Source organism: Oikopleura dioica, chromosome XSR (genome assembly GCF_907165135.1).
Source record: "Oikopleura dioica chromosome XSR, OKI2018_I68_1.0, whole genome shotgun sequence".
Taxonomy (NCBI): Eukaryota; Metazoa; Chordata; class Appendicularia; order Copelata; family Oikopleuridae; genus Oikopleura; species Oikopleura dioica.
In genome coordinates this window covers 2,413,478-2,436,681 of record NC_137294.1, presented here as the reverse complement: position 1 = coordinate 2,436,681, position 23,204 = coordinate 2,413,478, and the positions used below count along the sequence as shown (strand labels likewise).

The 23,204-nt window shown below is 45.7% G+C and overlaps 3 protein-coding genes across 3 annotated transcripts in view; 1 reads left to right on the top strand and 2 right to left on the bottom strand.

The window, feature by feature from the left end:
* Positions 1–23,204, bottom strand: part of LOC145707739 (uncharacterized) — a 72,268-nt gene that overhangs the window by 21,731 nt on the left and 27,333 nt on the right. The window lies entirely within an intron of this gene.
* Positions 169–2,056, bottom strand: LOC145707734 (phospholipase A2, minor isoenzyme-like). Its single transcript, XM_081785304.1, has 3 exons — positions 1,856–2,056; positions 1,021–1,251; positions 169–898 (listed from the first exon to the last, which is right to left on the bottom strand). The coding sequence occupies exons 1-3, from the start codon at positions 1,917–1,919 to the stop codon at positions 684–686; spliced, it is 510 nt and encodes a 169-aa protein (XP_081641430.1). The 5' UTR covers positions 1,920–2,056; the 3' UTR covers positions 169–683.
* LOC145707731 (uncharacterized) lies at positions 4,808–5,803 on the top strand. The gene is made up of 5 exons (XM_081785301.1): positions 4,808–4,979; positions 5,046–5,242; positions 5,288–5,372; positions 5,420–5,500; positions 5,579–5,803. Exons 1-5 carry the CDS (start codon positions 4,872–4,874, stop codon positions 5,693–5,695), a joined length of 588 nt encoding a protein of 195 aa, XP_081641427.1. The 5' UTR covers positions 4,808–4,871; the 3' UTR covers positions 5,696–5,803.

Sequence of the window (23,204 nt, the reverse complement as noted above, 5' to 3'; positions counted from 1 at the left end):
GCGGCTTCGCAAGATGATTATTCCATCTTATATTTAAATTCTGGCGAAGCCGCTTTGCGGCTTCGTTTCTAAAAAAAGCCGCTACGCGGCTTTTCATTTTTGCTCTTTCAGACCCTGACTCAGGTTTTCTACTCAAGTTACCGAGCCCAGGGCAAAACGATTTGAAAGTGAACATTTGTTTTATTATGTACAGTTTTGTAAACGATATTCTTCTCAGATAGTCCTGTCGATTTTTTAACTTCTCAGGATTCGTCGAATTGTTAAAATGGAAATAGTTGTGATATCAGAGACAGTTATCACGTCAGTTTTGAGCATATTTTCAGGGTCAGTCTTGCTTCCCGTCGGCGCCTCGCTCGGACGTATTTTAAATAATCTTGAGTGTTTTTTTTTAAAGTAAGTTAAATTTAAATTTACTGGAGCGAGACTTTCACTCCGACGGGAGAAATAAAATACAGGCTAAAGGCGTTTTTTTGATGAGGTCCGTTTGGCTGTTTGGAATTTAGAATCGTGCAAAATTGATATTCAACATTCTCAATTTTTTTAGAGAGAATTATAGACACTCGCCTATCGCCTTTAGCCCTCCTGAGCGATCGCAGCACATCAGATCTGCATTGTACCATTGGAAGGAGCCGCTTGATTTCGCGCAGCAACCGTGGTTGGGTTTAGATCTGGCACGGTTTTTCTCAACCACGAATTGAATCAATGTTCGGCCGATAGATTATCAACCAAAGATTGTCAAAAAGCAATTGATTGAGAAAAACGTTCCTGTTTTTAAGAAAAGCGCAATTGCCTTCATCATAGTCTGCCAGCGATGGATCCAACGGAACAGAGTCGAGTCTCAGTGCGAACTCAAGGTCACACTCGCAGACTGATCTTTCCACAGAATTCAACTCGTCGACTTAAATTTACAATTAGATTCAAACACAGATTCTAAACTTAATATGGCATCTAAGTTATAAAATATTCAGTTGAATTTAACTTCAGTAAAGAATGAAAAGTAGCTTTAAAGTTTAAACTTACGGCATTTTTGAGCTGAAAGGTCGTATGAATAAGGAAGGATCATTGGTTCTGTCTTTTCAAACGCATTCTTGGCACATCGTCTGCAGTTCTTCCACCTGTTGAAAGCCCTGTCGACGGCATCGACAGGCTCGCCAAGGTTCTTGGAGATAGGATCGAAGAAGCCGCGCGCGACGCAGCCGTAGTTCTCGTAGGCCACTTGCTCCATCGCCGGGTTGATAGCGGACATCATCTCTAAATATTATCTTTGCTAGCGAAAATGTAACGGGCATCCGAATCAGGTAATTTTTACATCGAAATCCATGTTTACGCAGGCTCTTATCACTATGTATCTCTCTGATGGCAGCGATTGGACATCGCGCGTTCTAGTTCTCAGTATTTTCTGTAAACACTAATTTTGATTGAACAATTTTTACACGAAAAGGAATTACTATCAAACGGCGAGTAAAGTGTCGGCGATGAAGTATTTACTCCAATCACAATTGCTCCAAAAGATTACTTCACGTTCCAAGACCAAGTATTTTCACAGCAAATAAAATAATCTATGTCATCTAATCAAATTAGACAGAAAAACGGCAAAAGGTGTAACTGCTCTTGAAAAAAGCCGATTATTTTTGGTTTCTATTTTTAGATTTTTCTTACAAAGAATTAAAAATGGAGAATTGTATTTATAATTAACAGAAAATTGGGCCACAATGATCAAATTTTTTTTAAATAAAATTCACGAATTCAAAAGAAGCCGTTTTATTTTGAATTCAAAAGAATTGGAAGAGACCCCATAAATTACAGCTAAAAAGTCTAGATTCAAAACTTGCAATAGAAACAACTGAATACATACCTCTAACATTAGTCGCAATATTCTGGCAGAAAGCGGTGGAAATAATCGATGCTAGAACCTTCATTTTTCTTCCTCTTTCTTTTCTTATTCTGAAGCTGCTGTTTCTTCCTTGATCTCAGGAATCGCGCTCAACTGATTTTCGAAAATGCTTTCAACAAAAATTCACAAAAAAAATTCTCAATTCGAGTCGGTTTTCTCAAATTTTACTTTTTGCAAATTAATCCGCCTTGTCCGAGCAGGGCGCGTTTTAACGAAGCCGCGGCGCGTAAAAGGTGGCGCTGTTTTGCCCGCGCTAGAATGTCGCTGCGCTTATTCTTTCAGCAGTCAGTTAGGTAACCAACTTTTCGCAAGCAAGTTGTTGGTGGATCAAACTTGAGCTTCTTTTGAAAGTGCTTTGTTTTGAAAATATATAATCATACCAAAGTAGTTCAATTAAATAATCACAAAAGTCAATAGGTCATCTTTATCAAGCGATAATTATTGAAAATCTACTATAAAATCGGTTTTTTTTCAATGTTCTTCAAAACCTATCAATAAAGAAATGGGCACTTTTGTGACGGAGGAAATACTTATTTTAATTTTTCGAAAGAAAGACGATCTTCTTTCTTTATTTTTTTTTCTTGAAAGCCTAAATTTTCAATTAGTCAAAAGACAATATCAGATTATCAAGGCTTTCTAACTGCCTTCTACAAGTATTATGACTATTTTTGCTTTGGTAAAAAAAAGGTTCAAAGCCTCAAAAGGTTCAAAAGGTTTTCTTCTGCCTATATAGAAGTTCTATGTTAGAACTAACGATTTACGTACCGATATTGTTCTAAAATCAAAAAGACTTTCCGTCAGTCAAATAGACTTAAACGTGACTTAGGTAATAAAATTTCAAATACAGAAAAAAAGGTATTAATTGCCCGCAAATCTGTTCGATTTGGGCCTCGGCTTAGGCTGGCCAGGCTAAAATGATTCAATTGTCGGAAGAAGCCAAATCTGCGGCCGATTTGCAATCCTCGCAGCGTTGGATGATTCTGATCGCTTCTAAGTACACGCATTCTATCAAACGTTTTGCAAATCGAATTTTATGATAGTAGATTTTAGTAATCATGCACTCGAGAAAAAAGACGTGGTTGCCTTGAAGAATTTGAGTTCGAATTGAGGTTCCATGGGAAGAAGCAAGAAACACGCGGCTGAAGGATGTTGTTTGGTGTAGCTGTAGTCATCGATTCGATTCGGAAAAAAGAGGGAAATTTTCTAATGAAGCAGAAGAACGTCGTTTTAAGTGGAACCGCAACTAAGTGAGTGCTGGACAGCTAACAGTTGTTTTGGCGAGAATGCCGCCTCGCGCAACTTTTTGCTTTTAATTTAACATTCTCAGGGCGCGTCTGAGGAGTCGAAACGAGAGTGAAAACATTGAAGATCTAAACTTGCCGCTCTAAAGAAGCGCGGAGCAGGAACATTGGCCCAAGAGTGAGAAAGTGTCAACGGACGGCGCATCTGCTCCTCCAGCTGAGCTCACGTTTCCTAGTTGAATATTCGCCACTCAGTCAAACCGAGTTAGTCAATTATCCCATTCGCAGGAAAAATAATAAACAACCGGTTCGCAATGCTGAGATTCTGGTTTTTTGTGAAATCAAAAAAATATGCTAAGGATGATTCGGGCGCGGTGTCTGCATAAATCTAGCTCTGTCGAAATTGAGAAGCTAGAATTAATGATTTCGATGAACTTTTCTTCTAATTTACAAACATTGATTATCTAGGGAAAATTTACAGGGTTGAAAAGACCGGCCATGATCATAAAATGATTCATAACATGGGCGACCCTTTGTTACTCGATAAAACGCTGGCGCTTTTTAACTAGTTACTCAATAAAACTGTGGCGGGCGGCCCTCTGTTAATCGGTAAAACGATGGCGCGGCGAAAAAAAATTTAATCGATAAAACGATGGCACCCTTGTTAATCGAGGCGCGGGGCTCTCTGGCGTGACGTCATCGGAGGACTCTCTTGCAGGAAGATAGATAAGTTGAAGACATGCACTTTGAATACACGGAAATGCTCCTAGCCCAGGCTGGGGACATGAAGCTCTTGGGGAGATAGGCTATTGGGCTGATTGATTTTCTTGGCAATTGATTCTTGACTTCAAATCTTAAGGTATATAATGAGTAAAAGTGACTTCGTAACATATGGGTTAAAAGTAAGTAAGTAGTAATAACCTAAAAGCATCACTTTCACTTTATTAAAATAGAATTGGTTAAGTAAACCGGCATGTCTTTAGTCAGGGACAGAAACAGGGTTTCGAGATTTTAATCCCAATTTTGGACAGCTACACAGGACAGGGCCAAAAAACAGGAAACAGGTCCTGTCTAAGGTTTTTAGACAGGTCAGGATGCCGAGCCCAGCACAGCTCAGTTTGCCGAGCCAAGAGCTCACGTCAGTGATTTCTGAAATGTCCTGCTCAGCTCAGCTCAATTCAATGATTTTCTGAGAGAACCATTTGAGCTCCCATGTGAGAAAATGTAACAATAAACCCTTGTAAATGTGGGTCTTTCAACATATTAGTCTAGCTGAGTGGTTAGTGCTACCCCTTAAGGGGTAACTAAAGTGAGTGGCGGGCGCGAGCTCGAATCCCCTTTTCCATTATTTTTTTCAGCAAGAGTCCTCTGATGACGTCATGCAAGAGAGCCCCGCGCCTCGATTAACAAGGGTGCCATCGTTTTACCGATTAAATTTTTTTTTGCTGCGCCATCGTTTTATTGAGTAACTAACCCAAAAGCGCCAGCGTTTTATCGAGTAACAAAGGGTCGCCCATAACAAAGGGTTATTGAATTTATCACAATGATAAACGCTCAGTTGGGCGAAATGCCTTTATCGGTTCTCAAAAGGAAATGTGGCGCGGCGTTTCGTTTCTTGATTTTGCTTACGCGCTGATTTTCATTTCGAGAATCGGCGCGGAGCAATCTGGACTCACTCATTTTCAAAATCAAGTTTCTAAAAGTTTCTTTCCAGCTAGAGGATTCAAAATTGTACGATGGGTTTACGGGAACTCCTCTATCAAGTAGAGGCTGAACACGAAAAAGAGAAAACGGAGCTCAATCAAAAGTGCGACGACTATTTTTCGAAAGTTCAAACCCTTCAGGTATGTATGATTTCTTTTTCCCATTCGAATTTTCGTTTATTTCCACACATATTCTGATTCATTTAGGGAGCTTACAAACAAAAAATTGAAGAACTAGAAGGATCCGAGCTCAGAAAAAGACAGTGGGTTGAGCAGGCCGAGGAATTCAAGAAGAAAAATAAAGTTTTGAAGAAAAAGAAGGAAGATCAGAAGAAAGAGATTGATGATTTGAAGGAAGAGAATGAAAATTTGAAGAAAGAGATAGAAGCCTCGAAGAAAAAGCCGTAAGAATCATTTCTTTTTTAATATTACTAATTATTTTTATTTAGGCCCACTCGCGATGTTTCAACTCAAACGACATCGTCCAAAGAAGAGGATATTCAAGTGGCGATTCAGGCTCTCGTGGATGAAGCGGTACGTCGCTATGGGTTTAATTTTCGAAAAAGAAACGCTACTTGTAGGTTGGAAATTGCCGCAAAGTTATGAAGAGGGAAATGGAAGAGTCGAAAAAAACCGCGAAGCAAGCCGGACGGGATGAAGTGGTAAGTCCGAGAGAAGTCTTTTCTCTTACTAATTCCTATGATAATTCTGCATCAGTTGATGTAATTTGATTATTTTAGCTTCAAGAAATGGCCAACGTCGTTGCTGCAGACAGCACCCCAGGACGAGCAACTCGTCGAAAGATTCGAAAATCTGCACGATTGTCTGATCAAGAAGATAATAGAATGCAAAAATAGATAAAATAAAAACTCAGCAGGGCATTTGGTTATCTGAGCTGGTGGTCGAAATGCAAAAGCCGCAGTTTGCATTGTTTGATTTCCAACTTGAGCAGATCCACGTTTTAAAAATCAGGCTTTTTTCTTTCGGATATCCGTCGATCCGCTGGTCAAGTACAGCTAAAATACAGTCATTCTGCTTGTAAGAGTGAAATAAATGTAGACCTGCGTTTTTGATGTTTGTTTGGAAACAGGGATATTACTAAGGAGGAGTCTGTAATTTCGTTAGCTTGAATAGTGTTTACGAAATTTCAACTCAGTAAACACGGCTGGCCCGCTTTTTTATATTTATTGGAAGCAGATTCTGACAAGTAAGGTGGCAGTTTACCTGACAAGCAGGCCAACTCCTGTACAAACAATTGAATATATGTGAAATAAATGAACTGACTTATTGCAGTTGCTGATAATAGTTTATATATAATAAACTAGGATGATGCACCATCATCATCCTAGTTATACAAGACGAGTGTGATATGTAGAATAAGAGGTTAGCAAACAGAAGTTCAAGGAATAGGCAAATGCAAAGTGTACGTCTATCATGGATAGAAAAGTGGGAATGGCAGCATGACTAAGGTGAGACAGTCGCAGGACGTGTTAAATATGAGTAGTAATAAATAGCACTATATAGTTGGGTAGTGATAGGTACACAGGGTGTTACAAAGGGTGATAAGATGAAACATGGGGGGAATGGGTAGAGGAGAGTAGGAAGGTTGTACATAAGTGTTTTTCTTCTTGATCTTCTTGGGGAGAATTGGCAGGAAATTAGCGGTGGAGGAGTACTGGGACCTCATCATCATTAGTTGCAGGAATCGGTGGATGTATCGTTGACTATTGTGCCCTAGCATCATCCTATTGAAGCTGTTCTGCGTATGGGCACCGAGGATGATGACATGACATCCTCTTCCTTGACCCCCACTTCTACGCAATCATTTAACTTGTAGTCCGTGCATGTAGTCGTATTATTGGCGTAGTTCCTCTGGGTCGTAATAAACGGGTGAGATCACTTCTCGCGTCATGCGACTGCGTGGTGGCGATGCGTCATTCGTCGTGGCGAATCACGCTCACGCGTCCGTCATGGGCTTGACCGCCCTTGACCTCTAGATTTCAATCATGCCATCTGGCAGCTGCCCGATCATGAAGAGAGATCATCCTCCTGAAAGCGGCGTCTCTCTTTCCTGCCTGTAATAAGCAGGTGTGCACACAGCGAACTTACCATATCCTAGTAAACTGTTTACTGAAACCCACTGCTGTATGCAGTGAGAGTGATAATGATAAGAGAAGAAGAAATAGTAGAGGAGCGAAAATTGTGAAGAAAAATGGGGCTCTCGACGATGAATATGTAACGCAGTGATCTTCTAGAACCCCTTATTATTTTTGCTTATGTGTTCTTGGAATCGACTTTTCCAGGAATTCCTGGCGGAAATTTTCCCCAGATTTAGCTGAAAATTTTCTAGAATGTGTGTTGTTGTGAGGGCTTCGCGCCACTCTTTCCGTCATTTGCGCTTTCGGTCACCTGAAGGCAGCATCTTATACGAATTAGTTCAAGCTCGCCGCCAATTCGTTTTTCCCCGTGACTCCGTCATGTCTCCTGACTCCGAGAAAATATTTGGGATGATATCCTTTGGCGATTTTCCTGCGACTCCCGTGCGCCTCTACACAGCTCGCTTGTCCGAGCTCCCCGAACAGGTTAGATCTACTAGTATTGCAGATTACCGACTTATCGAGTCTTGCCCCCGTGGGCCTTGGTGAGAAATGGGATATATCCGGGTTTACTTTTACGCTAACCCTTCGACTTTCCTGACCGTTGATGATATATCACCGCAATTCTTACAGGACGCTCGAGCATCCTCGTCCATATGCTCACAAAAACAAAGTTAGGTCTAGAGAATTACGGGTTTTTCAATTTAAGTTTTTAAGCTTTAGATTTCAGCTGGACTTTATTGCCGATCCTTCAGTCATTTTTGAGCTGCGCCTTCTATTAGAGCCAGATTTATGGAGTGTGTAAGAGATTGCCCTATTTTGACGATAAATTGACTTGTCTCCCGTGTGATAGAATTTCTTAAAATAAAGGATGGTGAGACATCATCCTCGTGTCCTATTTAAGGTCCTATTCTAGGGTTGGATCATTGTGGGTGTTGGCCACATTTTCACATTTCATTAACATTTTTGTAGGAACCTTCTAATGTTGCCCCCTGCGATGGTGATGCACCATCTGTGTCAGGCGGTCGTCCCGCTTCTCCCACTGATGAAGGCCCCAGCAAGAAAAAGCGGCGTTCCGAGGAGCCGCCTGTACGACTTCCTGAGGATCTTGACCAGCCCTCAACATCTTCCGCAAGCTTTCCCACTTCCTCCTTCGTCTCGATTAATGCCCAGGGGAGTTGTTGGAGTCTACTTTAACCTCGACTTCAACGATCCGACCCGATAACATCGAGTATTCCACGGCGCTTTACCATTTTACTCGCGTCTCCGCAGAGATAACTGACGAGGTACAGTGTTTTGGCAGGTCGACTGTTCGTTGTAAGCATGTTTTTAGGTAGTGACACAGAGTCTCCGCGACGTACTCTCCAGGGATTTATCACGCCAACAACTCACGAGTCTCGGCCATCATGCTTGTGAGCAACTTGACCGGCAGCTCGTGATCTACCTAGCACCCTTACGCTCGGATATGGTCACTTACCTTCTCAACCCGGCCCTGAATCATCTTTCTAATCGCCGGATGAAGATTCAAAAGCTCCGAGCACTAGTGGTACGACTGGTGGACCTGTTCGAGATTTTTTCGGATCACATCCGCCATCAGACGACTTTGGAAGTCTCCCAAAGCCGACTAATCCCGCACTTGCCTACCTACAATCTGCTGCACGAGAGGTATGTTTGAGTTATCTGTAGTTTGGAGCATAAATTTTCATTCTTCAGCGTCAACTACTTTCTTCGTCGTGTCTCTGCGCCTGCTCACGTGCTGTCGAGGATGATGAGTCATCTTCCTACTCTTCTGCAGGAGGTGCGCCCTACCGCCACTACTTGCCGGCTTCTCCAAAACATGTTTAACGTGAGTACACTAGATACAGCCTGCTACCCAACTGCTCACCGCTTTATTCTTATCATTATTTTAATTTCAATTTCAAGGCTGGTGTATGGTCCTCGTTCGGGAATGATTACCGATCTCGTATCTCTTCGTTAGGGTCAGATGCCAAGTACTTGCTGATGTTCTGTCGAGTCATCTCTCCTGATCACAGTGTCTTGCCTGATTCTACAGACATGCAGCATTACACCATCTATGCCGAACATCGCGTGCGTTTGGCGCTGTATGAGTTGACTTCGTTTGAATCAGGTATTAAGGCCTCAGTTGTTTTCAGATCACTTAGCTGATTTTCTGTAGACCGTCCTCTTGAAAGTTACCAAACTTCTGACCTAACTCATGTTGGCCCCTCTCTGACGACTCTCACTGACGTGCTGCACAAGTACACTGTCCCCATGCGTCAGCGGTCACCTCTGCCAAGCGACGATGAGGATGATGCCACACCACCCTCCTATTTGAACGCTCGTTATTTAGTGGAGGGGGACGGAACCGGCGGATATAAAGTCTCAGTCTTGGTAGATGCAGGTACCTGCTAATTATTAAGTCCAGTCTTGACAAATACTATTCTTTAGGACCCGAAGAGCATTTGCTCGCTACCGCGCAAGTGAGGGCCACGATGGGCGCTCCCGTTCATACACCGAACGTTGCAACAACGAGTGCTCAACCTTCGCCACCACCAACATCTCCCGTTTCTACAGCGTCCACTCCTCCAGCTGCGACGCCCATGGACACACAAACGAGTGCTGCGGACACTGACGTTCCCAGCGCGACCGCAGCACCCGAGACTTCCCCGGCTCCTGCTCAGTCCAGGTCACCTACTCCACAAAGGCACACCCCACCTTCGTCACCAGCGTCTCCTCCATCTCCTGAGGGTCATGAAGATGTGTCTCATAATGACTTCATCGATCTCGACGTTCCTGATGATATAGATGGCGACCTGAATGGTACTAGAGTCGAGACTCCCGTCGAGGATCCTCCTGCATCGTCCCCCTCAGCAGCTGACGGTCAGAACTCCTCACCTCCTGCTCCTGCAGTTTCCGATTCAACCCTTACTTCTTCGGGTCCAGGCGAGGTTGGGGCCAGCTCGTCTAACCCTGTTACTCCGACAACAGGTGAGCATGAGACCGCCGCGCCATCTACTTCGACGACTCGCGTCACTCGCGCTACCGGCGCCAGTAACGCTGCACAAGGTACTGCGTCTCACGCTGCAACTGGTTCTACTTCTTCATCGACTCCTTCTGGCACCGCGTCTACCAGCTCTGCTACCACCTCTGCCCGCACCAGAGGTAGTTCTCACCGACGTGTTCGCGATAGACGCTACGGAACGCATGGGACTACTCCGCCAACCTTGACAACCCTGGATTCTTCACAACTTTCGCCCTTTTCTCGCGCTCTGCAGCTGAACTTGGCTGCCCGACAAGTGGCCGGCAAGCCCCTGTCCCGCCGTGCCGCTTCCGAATGCATGGTTGCTACTCTCCGCTCTTTCAGCCAGAATCCAGCTGCTCGAGTGTCAGATCGCGTGGCAGCCTACTTGCGAGACCTGAATCTCTCTGATCTAGGTGAGTCTATCGAGCTCTATTTTAAGAGGATGATGGTTATACATCATCCTTGTGTGTGAGCTTCCAGTCCACTGAAAGTTAACCACATTAACATTTAGATCGTCTTGTGCACTTCCTTCGTCAGATTCTACCAACCCTTTCTGCCGACGACCAGCGGGGCTTCTTGATGTGGCCAGAGTTCATCAATGACAAGTTCCTCGAGGGCGCTTCTGGTCGGTTCGAGGCAAGTGCTACCTCTATGGAAGTGACGCTGGCACGTGATCATGCTCGAAATCACGCCCAATCTTTGGCTTTGCTACGTGCTGTAAGTACTTACTGTCTTGATTAAGCTGCTACATCGTCCTCTACCGGAAGTAACCGAGTTCTTTCAGAAGTGCGATTATGTCTATTTCCTGTCTCCCGAAACGCGGTTCCAACCTTCCTTGTTGCAGCATCTGATGAATCGAAATGTTCCGAGAACTTTCTGCACCGCACCACTGCAAAACCACCGAGCCGGACCTCGTCTATTGACTTGTCTTGACAAGACTTGCTTGACTTCAGGCGGCTGCCTTCTCGCCTCCTCCTCTTATCTGTTGGGCGTCGTACCCTGTAAGTCTTTTATTCTGAGCCACCACGTACACCTATTTGCAAAGAAAGATTAACTATTTTAGCTTGGTGACGCTTCATTTCTTGTCCGAGTTCTTCGTCTCCATCTGTCGCTATGGACAATGCAGGCCCCTCTTCGAACTTCGGGATGTAACGGATGGCTGCGTAAGCCAGCGCGAGCAATCGACCTACCTGCGATCGCCTCTCGACGTAAACGTTGTCGTGTATCCTCCTGCCCCGTCCTTGACTTCGATTGGACAAAGTAACCACCAGCGGACTCTGGCCGATTGCCACTTTGCCTCGCCCGGCGTTTTTCTCCGTTTATTTTTCCCCGACGAGATGAAGCAGCCAACACACCAGGTAACCTTTTACCCATTTGTCCTCTAAGTTTCTCAGCTTCGCTCTTAAACTTTTCGTTAAGGATTACGAGGACTATCTTGCAGAGTCATCCTCCTTGCAATGTCTTCTGCGCCTCTTCGGATTCAACTGCTCCATAAGAAAGTCCACTGGCGATTTGTTGGTGGATTGTGATCATCTTACTCCGAATCGCGTGGATTCCTTCCGCCTTTATGTCCGCTATCTTCTCATGGCCGATCCTCAGCATCGTTCGAACGGGTATCATGATACTCCCGTGCCAGATTCGTTCCCGCGATTGCCTTTTCCTTCTGTTCTCCTCCCCGAAGGAATGGAGGGCTTCTGTGGAAATCCCCGCTTCCTTGAGCGGTAAGCATATAATCGGTCTTTATTATCAGACTGTAAACCTATCTTCACTAGTGACTACCTGGCTTTGGCTTCAACCTACCAGACCTACATCCAGTCATCGGCTGAGTTACTCGCCTTGCGTGACCCGACCGGCACTTTTCAGCGCTCTGCTTTGGATTTGAGGTATGATAATGGGCCATCGTCCTCTTCCTTTTTGTTTCAGATTTAAATTTAGATTTGATTTTAATTTTAATTTCTAAGAACTCGCCTTGGGGCCGATAACCCTTTTCGCCACGGATTGCGACCAGTCGAGACTCTCGAGCGTCTGAATCGCGTTCTCACCAGCTTGCACGATGTCACCAACCCTTTGTCCGGGATGTTGACCTCTGTCTTTCCCGCTTTCCACGCTGAGCTGGCGCCTGCTCGTCGCTGCAAATCCAAGTTTTGCATCAGCAAGGATTGCCCTTCGAACACAGCAGGATGGATCCGCCTCATCCGCGACCTGCGGTCTTACCGCCCCCTCGAGCAGGTCTCTCCCAAGCTCAAGGAATGTACCTATGTTGGCGATCGAGAGGCTCGTCATCAGAAATTTCTGCCCTCTTCAGTCGTCGAGGCCACTAACCAAGGTAATTAATTCTTCACGTGCCCTGTGCCCTTTTCAATCCTTGTTTTAAAGAGCTCCAGTCGTCCGTTCCAGTTGGCCGATCCCCTTGGGTGCCAACCGATTGAGTCCGCTTGGTCGTTACCTCTGCGAGCGCAAAGGATGGGTTCTTGACGACGTCCACGCTCTTCTGACTGCGAACATGAGACGGGTCTACGGTGTTTACCGCGTTCCTTCCAAAACTCGACGATCACCCACGACCGTGCCTCTCTTGACTCCCATGGCCTTCTACGATCCTGTCGAGAAGATGCTCGTCTCCCTACGGGTGCCATTGCCCATGAGTCTCAACCCAATGTATTTTAGTCTTGTACCAACTGTTTAACTCCAACATTGTATGACAATGACTAATTCTCATCCTCTGTGCAGGCATGTATCCTCTCTGTCACAGAAAATGTCTTTTGAATATAATTTTAAACTGTACATGATACAGAAATATAAGAATAATTCCTCTTGAGTCTTATCGTTATCTTGTCTGAGAGGTTGTTTCTTTAGACTTCGTTGCGTGCATAGGAGCTGTTGATGTCGTCCAAGACCAAGACTCCTCCTGGCTCAATCTGCCGATTCTGTCGTCGTCCTTATAAGTTTCCCTATCGGCAGGAAATTGTGAACGTTCGTTGTCGACATGCCGGTTGTTTGCGTTGTTTCTTGGGATCTGGCATCGACGTTACCGATACTCCACGACCGGCTTATCCTATTCTTACATGCCCTGATGCTACCTGCTTGCGTTCCGCGACTTTCGACGTAAGGGGAATTGTTTTCCCTGATCATGGTCCGTCTACTCCTATCGTCGCGAAAAGTGATCATTCTGCCTCGCAGCTGGACGATGACTCTTCCTCATCCAGCGAAGACGGGGATGCTGAGGATGATGATGACGCCTTTGCAGAGGGTGTTGCGTCTCCATCGGGCTCCAACGTTGTTGGCAGTGCCATAGCAGCCGAGGCGTCCTTCAGCTCTCAAGATCGCCCTACATGTCATGCATTGGCTACTTATACACCTACAGGTACTGTCTGTACCCTTTTTTAGAGAATTTATCATTATGAATTATCTCATCATAATCCAACACCATCTTTCCTAGATACAGTTGCACCCGCTACCGTAGCTGCTGCTTTTGTATCCGAGGATGTTTCTGATGCATCTACTTCCTCGACTCGTCCTACTGTAACTGCTTCCGGCACTCGCCGCTCCGCACGACTTCGCCTTTCCGTCAATCGCTACCAGCCTTAGCCTGCCCCGCTGTTAACCAGCCTACATTTTTCTTCACAATGCTTCTGCTGTCCCGTCCTTGCAGTAGTGCTTTTTCTTACAGATGTGATCCTCGTACTGCCTCATCGCGAGTTTTTGGCTTTATTTGCATGACCTAATGTGCTTACCGCTCGATCTGCTGTGACAAAACCTACTGTATACTTGCTTTGGAATAAACAACAGACACCATTACGAGGATGCAAGAGGGCCCTCCTATCTCTTTTTGGTTTGGAGGGTCCCTATGGATATGTCATTGATATATATGTTTTTCTTGTTTATAGAGAGGGCAGCATAATATGCACGTGGTTAGATGGGCCTAAGTGTATGATGTAAGCATATATAATTGCTAATGTATAGGTTACGGCGGGATATGTGGCAACATGTATGGTTAAGGATTTGACATGTGAGAGGATGTAAGTAACTACAGTAACTATGAAATATATTTAAACAAGTGCTGCCCCATGTACAAGTAGATCTATGTATTCTTTAGACAGATGAAATATGAAATATGCACAAGGTGCTATATGATTGCTAAATGTAGTTGTCTATTCCGAACTACACAGACCCATGGCTAGGAGAGAACTTGGATAGAGGTTCAAGGGGTACAGTTAACGGGGGTAGGGGCACCATCACTCTCAAAGAATAAAAGAACAAGTAATATACGAGATACAAGGAGTTTAAAACTTTTTCTGCGTACGCTGGCTCGGCTTCGTACATCAATATCGCCGAGTTTTTGTTGACGGTTTCTTATCCTCGTCCGGCTTTGCTGTCACGTCGGCAAATCGGACCCTAAAATGAGGATTTATCGTAAATATTCTTTTCCCTGTCTTATAGTTACTTTTAGCATTGACGATGATCGAGTCACATCCTCGTCGTCGATTAATGACAATTGAGGCATTTCCACCTCTTCTTCTTCAGTGGTTTCGTTTTCGTGAGCCCAGACTCTTACTGGGAGTGGGATATGTTCGCCCCTTCGCTTGCGACAGTTGATTATTGCTCGGATCCTGGCAGCGTGGATTGATTCGCGCAGTGTGTATTCGATGCCCTCTCCTGGGTTTGTTTCGTTTATGCGAACCATGGAGATCATCGGACATTGCTTGTGATCGGAGTCAAAGTTGGAGATGAGCTGCGGTGTGTGTCCTTCAAAATTAGTGTTAACAAATTCAGCTTGCGCCACCGCATTTGCCCTCAACGCTGAGAGTGCTCGTTCCTGCCTTGCCATGAGCGAGGAGATCTCCCGTTTTTCCCTTTCTTCCATATTTCTGATCTCGCAAGTGAAGAAACCACTGTGCATGAGCGTTGTTCTGCTCCCTGCAAGTACAATTTCGTCTCTGGCTTTAAGATTCGTAATTTCTGCCATTTTTCCGGCAGTCATGGACATTTCGTAGAAGTCCACTGTTAGATTCTGCGTCCCGAGCGCGGTTGTCATGCTGCAGATGATGTCGTTTATCTGTCCTATTATTGCAGCAAATAGCAGGCAGCTTGTTCTCTGCGTCCGGTCCACAATGGAAAGAGAGCCCGGACCAGTGCTTTTGCAGAGAAGCTGCGTAAGCACCAGCAGGGCTTCGCAAAATTCTAGATGGATCAGGCTGCCAAAGGCCCTGTTTCTCCACATGATATGCGGTGCCGGGCATCTGGGTCTAAGTCTATGGAAGCCTCTGCTCTTGATGATGCATTGGAAATGATCGTATACGCTGCGTTGCCTGATGGTGATTGGATCTAATCGCATCAGTCCTTCCATGAATGCTCTGGTGTCCATCCTGCTATGGCCTGACTTACGTTTGTTTCCAACTTCAGTCGCGATTGTGACGAACCGTCTGAGTAGATCCGAGCAGTTTTCGACTCTATCCTGTAGCTTCGCCTTCGCTGTCGTACTCTGGTCTTTCTTGCACGAGCAGAATTCGCAGAATGAGCTGATGGCGTGTAGAGCAAGGTCATTCAGCATCATCGTCATCGTAGCCCCAAAAGAGGACCTCACTACCTTGCGTGCTTCATTCATCGTTTCCGTTCCAAGACCAAAGCAAACTTTCTCCAGATTGCCGTTGAGTTCGATGATCGCTCCGCCGACGTCACTGTTATTCGCGAAGTTGAGCAGGGCTTCATGATCATCACCTTGGCTGAACTTCGCAATGATTCTGGGAATTTCGGACTTCAGCGCTTCAATTTCAAATTTGCTCGGGTGGTTGACTAGACTCACGGCGATACCCGCGAGGTGGTGCCTTTCCCCGATCGTCGTTCGTATGTCCGCTTCATTGAGGACATTGGCTACTTCCAGGACTTTATTGAGCTTCTCCACAGTTGCCGGGTTGGTGAGGATACTGTCCCTGTTTCTCAGGGCTAATTCAGACATTCTGGCTGCAGTCCATGCGCCAGCTTGTCCGTTGACATCGTTGAGGATGATGCTGGCACATCCCGGTAGTAGGAAATATTCAAAGAAAATCGCTCTAGCAGCAACCGATTCCAGCTTGCGGTCCAAGCCAGCGCTCGTTTCTTGGCTGTTTGCACCGCCGAGCGAGTAGGAGCCAAACAATCGTCTCGCCATCCTATCTTCGTCGCTTCGGAGTAGATCACTGGTCTCCATTAGGTTGATGGATGTTAGACCCCACGAGGATTTGTCTTTACTCGCGATTCTTTCCCAGGCAGTTTGAACCGCAATTCGCTTTCTACGGGCATCTTCTCCAAGCACCGGCGCACTCAATCCCATCCACGCCCTGAATTGGGCTTTGGAGTTGCCGAAGTGAGACGCGTATGCCGCGAAGTACTTGTTGCATAGTCCCATCAGGTGGCCAGGCATCTTATAGTCATTAATAACGCGGTTTCTTCGCTCAGCATCGTCGCCCCAAAAGGTAGGAAGAGCATGCTTGATGTTCATCCTCTCGATTAACCCTTCTGACCTAATCATGGCCTGAGAGATCGTTTTCACTTTGCCGGAGCTGGGGTAGAATACTGCATAGTCATGGGCATAGTCCGGTTTCGTCATGGCCTTCACCATTTCCAATCGCTGGTCCAGCTTGATTATTTCTGAACAACATAATTAAGTTAAGTGAAAAGGTTTCAGAGAAACTTCAGGGTTTTGACGCAGCTCCTGGCGAACTTGTCCCGACAGACCTCATTTTCTGCTAGCAAGCGCATGATATCTGTGCCTGATCCTTTATATGCCATCAGGTATCGAATGACTTGCATTATAGCCTCGAAGTCCTTGAATGCTACATTATTGAGCCTGTATGGCCTCCACCAAATGAGCATGGACAGGATTTTGCTTGCGTCTTCCTGGTTATTCTGCATTTCTGCATATAACTTATCGTATTCCTTGTCTCTTTTTATGTCCTCCTTTGTGCTATACGTTCTTTTCGCGCTTCTAGTAACTTGATGAGCGTCTCCTAGCTCGACTTGCAGATCATAGTTATAGAACGGGGAACTATATCTACATTTTTCACACCAAATTTTTCGTTTCCAGTGTTTATGTTTGTCTTTCATAAATCTCTTTAGACTGCTCGGAAACCAATCTTGCACAAAGTCCGCCCTTACACTTGCAGGCAGATCGTTAAAATGAGCCATCATGTTGTAGGGCCATTGCGTCCTGTCAATTCTCAGACCGTTATCCTGAGACCTAGGTAGGGTGAACCGCACTGTCACAGCCTGTGCATTGAAGAGTGCCCTAAATCTGGCTCTATTCAAACGTAGTTTAGTTATGTGACTGTGTTCTTTCGATGTGAACAACCCATATTTTCTAACATCACTAAATCTAGTTTCCTCACTAAGGTGTTCGGTGTATCTGTCACATCGTCCGAAATCGAATAACGGACCAATGCTTTCTCCTCTTTCATTGACCATGATGAGACAACCTCTCAGAGCTTTCCACGCTGTGTCCGGTGTGCGCAATCTGAATACCTTATGCATATTGTTGATAGCCATGCAGATCAGGTTATCAAAGATTGTTGGCTGCCGGAATCTGTCCAGCGTTTCGAGCCCTTCGTCCGCTCTGGGCTTTCCTACTACAAGTCTCTGATAATTCAGTGAAACCCAGAGAGGTTCGTGCGTTCTCATTATTGAGGATAGGTTTCCTCCCTCAAGGATTAGCTTTCTTTCCATTTCCACAATATACCATGGCCTTGGCGAGACCCTAGCCAGGGTATAACAATAAATCTTTTGCCAACTCTTGGTGATAGAGATGCAAGGTAGTGGCTTGTAGTCCGCTCCGTGGTTAATGACTCCGATGTCCAGAGCTCTTGCCATATTGGCATTTGCTACTGGTGATATCGTTCCTTTAAGAGTCATGAGTTTATGATGATTCGCCCTCATCCTCCTCATGACGTTCATGTCATGCATTCTATAGGATATTTTGCCTCTTTCTGCCGATAGGGTAATTCCTAAGTACTTGACGCTTTCACTTGCTTTGATGGTGGTTGAGTTAAAGGTTATTTCCTCGGGGATCTTAGACTTACTGACAAAGAAGCATTCTGTCTTCGTTTCAGCGACCTTGAGCCCTTTTTCATTGATCTCCTTAGTAGCTCGGCTGATCGTGGATGTCAGGGATACGGCGGCTTCCGTTGAGTTTGGCGCGATGATCAATGCAGCCAGATCGTCCGCGAAGGCGGCTTTCTGTCCGGCTATAACGCTAATGTCATTGTCGTCCTTTCTTTCGCCAAGGATCAAACCGTTTTCGAGGCAGCTCGTTCGTCCACCCGGATGATGATCGCAGTTGCACATCGTTTGTGCCCCATCGGCGCAGGTAGAGTTATCTTCAGCGGGATCTAAACGGAGGTTTTTAAGAAAGCCCGCGCTGAATACGCTGTATGCAATGGGTGACAAGGATGAGCCTTGAGGCAACCCAAAAGCCTCTAGTTCTTTTTCCTCGCTAAGGAAACCCCTTATGCATACTTTAAAGGACCTGATCAAAAATGATTCAATGAATCCTAGGAACAGATCCGAGCAGAATTGGCCCAGGAGGCTCATCAGCAGAGGATGAGCCACCGTGCCAAACGCATTGGCGGCATCGATGAGGACCATACCTCCTACTACTTCCTCTAATTGTCTGCCGCAATGATCCACAAATTGTGGAGCTATGGCCATGGACAACGTCTTGGCACAGTGGTACACAGCCGCTCCGCAGCTGTTTGCTTTTCGAAACCCAAACTGTACACTTGGTACTATGCCATAGTGCATTACATAGTCCGTGAAGGTTTTGCAGACCATTTTCTCTGCCAGACTGCCTATTGTGGACGCGATGGTTATAGGTCGCTTCTTTAGGTTCTTTTTAAGTATTGGGACTACCCTGTTGCAGTTCCATACTCTTAGTAGCTTACCGTTTCGAAGAGCAAGCATTACAGGCATGATGACCAGCGTCAGTACTCCTATGAGCGGCAGCGTTTCTAGACAAGTCTTATTAATATTAAAGACATCACATGTCGCTTTTTTGGACTTTTTATACACTGTTACCAGTGCTGGCAGTTTTCCGCATGGGTGCACGCGGAATCTTTCTATACATACTTTTGGTAACGTGGTTAGGCGGTCGTCTTTGTCTCCGACACAACCTTCTAGCTCCGGACTCGTGTTTCTCTGTAATTGTACGAATTCTTCGGCAATCTGGTTTGGCGTGCCGTCTATGCTGAGTGCATTCGCTGTCTTGATTTCGCGCCCAAAGAGGCCCCAAGAGTCGGTTAGAGATAGCTCCTCGGGGTCACACTTTCTTGCAAGATGGTATCTACGGTCCGCGCACTTCAGTTTCACAATCATCTTCTTTATTTCATTCCACAGGTCGACGATGCTGATCCACCATCTTCGTGGCACTTCGTCGATCTTGCTCTGTTTTATGAGGTTTTCGATGTAGAAGCCAGCTTGCAGCCATTCTTTGGTAGCTTTTGATTGCACAATTTTATAAGGATCTGTTACCTTAATTTTGTCGACTAGTGGCCGAGTTTTCTGAGCATATTGCACCAAAATTTCATGCCTTAGCTGGACCTCATCCATGTCGCCTTTCATCCTATCTAGTTTTTCGATATTATTTAGCATCATTTTCATACCTATTTTATAACATTCATCTTTCTCCTTCTGGTCCGGTACCTTCCAGAGTTTCCATATTTTGCCTTCGGGAGCTCTGATTGGGATTTCGCAGATGACTCCGCAGTGACCGTCTGACCCGAGTGATGTCCTGTGATCGGCAGGCTTGCAGGAGATCTCGTTGGTGTCGATTTTCCCGGGTGAGAAGTAGATATGATCGATACAGCTCTCCATCGTGCGCCCATTCTTACAGTCTCTCCTGAATGTAACGAAGTTAGTGAGCCTTTCGAACCCGTCCATTGCTGCCTGGATCTTGTCCGCTTGACTCCTCTCATGACACCTAGGATTATTGACTTGTACATTAAAGTCACCTGCGATTATAGCAGGATGGTCGGTGCTCATCATCCTCATTTTGTTGAGGTCTTCGTATAGGACATCTCTGCTGACGCCGAACTTGTTCTTGTACCCATCGAAGGCTGAGTTGCAGAAGTTGTATACTGAGAATATGTAGATCTCGATGCCGTTGACGTCCAATAGCGCCCCAGCGTTTTGATGTAGACAGTTGATTGTCCTTAGAACCTTTATGTTAGACCTAATTACTATCAAGGAAAAGCATTGGTTTTTCCCATCAGTCGACCCTTGGCCTGCCAGTATACGATATCCGTCGGGCCAATTATCTCTGTCTAACGCCATATCTCTTTCGATAAACAACTCTGCCACCGTGAAGATGTGGGCTCCTCGGTGCCTTCTGACCAGTTTTTTAATCTTGTCCAGCGTGGAGCACTTTCCAAGATTGGCGCATACAACTGTTAGGTTGTCTGCAGCAGAGACAACCTTTTCATTATGTTCTGTCACGGCTTTCTCTAGATCCCCTTCAGTTGGGATGATGTTTTTACTCGATCGTTTAAGTTTGGGGAGATTCTCAGCCGCAGGTAATACTCCTTCTAGGCCTCTCCCTTTGGCAAATACATGGGGGGATGGAATATCATGACTAATTGGCATTTTGGGTACCTCTCCACTTCTAATGATATCATTTACCTTGTGTGTTTTGTTCTTCATTCTTTGTATCTCGCACAGGTTCTTGAATTGTTTGAAGGTGATGGTGAGTGGGGGATGGGGGAGGTCTGGTAGTCCGTCTGTACAGTTTGAGTCATCTTCGTTAGTGAGACCCCTAAAAGAGCATGATGTTAGATAGTCATGCTTCCTCATCCAGATTCTAAACCCCAGCGTGAGGTTGTTAGCCACCACCTTCCTCCAGAATTCATTTATAAACAGCTGAAAAAGTGGCTCATTCATGGCTAGGTCGGGGACGTCGTCTATAGTGAAGTCAAGTTCTTGCTTGTACTCCTTAATTGCAACTGTCCTTACAAACTCTTTGGCCATTAACCACCTTTTGTGTGTAAAATCTGGGCCTACCTTAATTACTCTAACAAAGATGGGCTTCGATTTAAGAAGATGTTGTCCCGGCAGCTCGCCCGGATTGTATACTGCAGCGTGAGTTCTTCTGCTAGTGACGATTAGTCCAAGCGCGACCAGCTGGCTCATGACGATGTTGGCACACGTCTTTGTGCAGTCGATGTTCATCTCCATTCCAGCCAGTTTCACATAGTTGTAGATCGCTAGTGATTTGGGGACTGGCATGTCTTGAGATAGGACGTCCGGGTCGCAGCAATGAAGCACGGTTAGCTTCTCAGGGTCGTGTAACACCTCCCTGAAGTTCCGGTTTGCTCTCAGGAAACCGTTCCATTCTTTGAGCTTTTCCGGGTCGTTTAGGCCTAAAGAGGCTGCAGACTCGCCCTCCGCGCAGTTGATGAGTTTCTCCAATCGATTAATCAGAGATCCCCTTAGTCCGTAAATCAGGGATTGCCATTTCCGACAGGCCGTGTTAATGTCATTTTTGTTGCTAGACTGTATGTATCTCCTAATCGTGTTTTCCAGGTCAGTCCTTGCACACTCCGCCAATGTCTGAGCCTTCGTGAACGCCTCAGGGTCGGGGTACGATTGAAGGTTCTCTTTCTCCAGGAATTCATCCGCGGATCTATAGACAGCGACCGTGTTCCTCCATGACGATTCTTCCTCGGCGGGTGAGATGGCGTTCCATTTTGCCTTAGCATTGCTTACGATAGACCCGGTGTTTTCGATGACTTCCTTGTCCACTGGCTTTCCTTTGTCTATCTTTGAAATTTGTACTAGGTTCGGAGTCACCACTTCAGCTACGTTGGCCACATCCGGCGGGCTGACTGCGCTGCAGAAGACCGATACCTCAGAGGCATCATCGTCCGTGAAGGCTGACATCCTCACATTCGCTGCTTTCATCATTTGTTTAATCAGGTATTGTTTGGGCTCGGTGAGCTTCGCTGCTTCCAGAGATTTCTTCTTTTCATCTTCATCTAGGAGCGATTCCAGATCTGTGTCCTCTCCTTTGCTCTCCCTGCCCATAGACGATGTACCATCATTCTGACATTTATCTAAGGGATGGCTAATGTTTTGGACGGAGGATGGTGCTTCATCATCATCCATCGGTTGAACCCTCGCATCTTCCTTGACAGGAGGGATGTACTTCTGGGCGACTTCACTTCCGGCTTGCATGTAGAATTCAGCAATGTTGAATTTATACTCCGGGTCCTTCGTCTTGATAGTCGCGATTTTCGTCGTTTGATCGCCTTGTCCATCCTTGAGGTATTCAGCAATTGGCACCCGGTATTTATCGCCGTTCGCGTTCCTCGTATTTACGCCCCATTCTATCTGCTCCCCGACACTTCTTTTAACAGTTCCCAGCAACGTTGGGTCGGTGTCGAATAGGAGCTTGTGCTCTTTTCGATAGATTTGCATTTTGGCGAGTAGATTTTGCTTTTCACTCTTCTCCTCTACCGTAGTTGCGTGTTTGGTGTTAATAGCTTGCATCTCGATCATAAAGTTCAGGGCTTGTCGGTTGTTGGAGTGACTGAAAAGCATGACGTTGGAGATAGCCTCCTCTTGGTCCTTTGTTTGTTCGACCACTCTTTTGAGTTCGTCGGATACCTCCTGAACTGAGCCGCCGGCCATGTGCTTGATGCTGTCACACGCTCTTGGTTCGTCTCGTACCCTGTCAAGATCGTTCATAAATACCCCTTTTCTTTTGGCGATCTCAGGTCGAAACATGCCAATGTCAGGGTTGGCACCAACATCGGCGATCGTAATCTTTCCCTCCGTGACGTTGGCGATCTCTTGTTGATCCTTCACCTTCATCTTGAACGCGTCGTCGGTGGACATAGTAAACCAGTGCGAGTTGCCACGGCCCAGATGGTATTCTTGCATTGCGAGTACCGTTTTGGTCATTTGATGATGGAATCTCTCAATGGACACTGACATGGCCGCGCATCTTCTGTCGAACACGTAGGGTTTGTAGAGGTTCATCCAATCCTTGAACCTGTCATACGAGGGAGAGAATTTCTCATCCTCCATTTCCTTGAGTGACAGGTCGAAGATAGTTCGTAGCGGGAGAACGTTGATGACGTTGCTCTTGCTGTGAAAGGTGTAGAATTCTCCGCATTTCCGAATGTAGTACATGTAGCGTTTCAGGACGGCGCATAGAACTTCGATGATCGTCTTTCCACAATTGGGAGTGGCAACCATTGCCGAGTGCCCCAATCTGTCTTTGCGCTC

Bases quoted from the DNA above. Each gene is read 5' to 3' on its own strand.
- LOC145707734 (XM_081785304.1), bottom strand. From the start codon at position 1,919: ATGAAGGTTCTAGCATCGATTATTTCCACCGCTTTCTGCCAGAATATT. The intron at 1,252-1,855 runs GTATGTATTCAG...GATAATATTTAG, and splicing joins TATTGCGACTAATGTTAGAG to AGATGATGTCCGCTATCAAC. The intron at 899-1,020 runs GTAAGTTTAAAC...TGTAAATTTAAG, and splicing joins CCTTTCAGCTCAAAAATGCC to TCGACGAGTTGAATTCTGTG.
- LOC145707731 (XM_081785301.1), top strand. From the start codon at position 4,872: ATGGGTTTACGGGAACTCCTCTATCAAGTAGAGGCTGAACACGAAAAA. The intron at 4,980-5,045 runs GTATGTATGATT...TGATTCATTTAG, and splicing joins CGAAAGTTCAAACCCTTCAG to GGAGCTTACAAACAAAAAAT. The intron at 5,243-5,287 runs GTAAGAATCATT...ATTTTTATTTAG, and splicing joins GAAGCCTCGAAGAAAAAGCC to GCCCACTCGCGATGTTTCAA.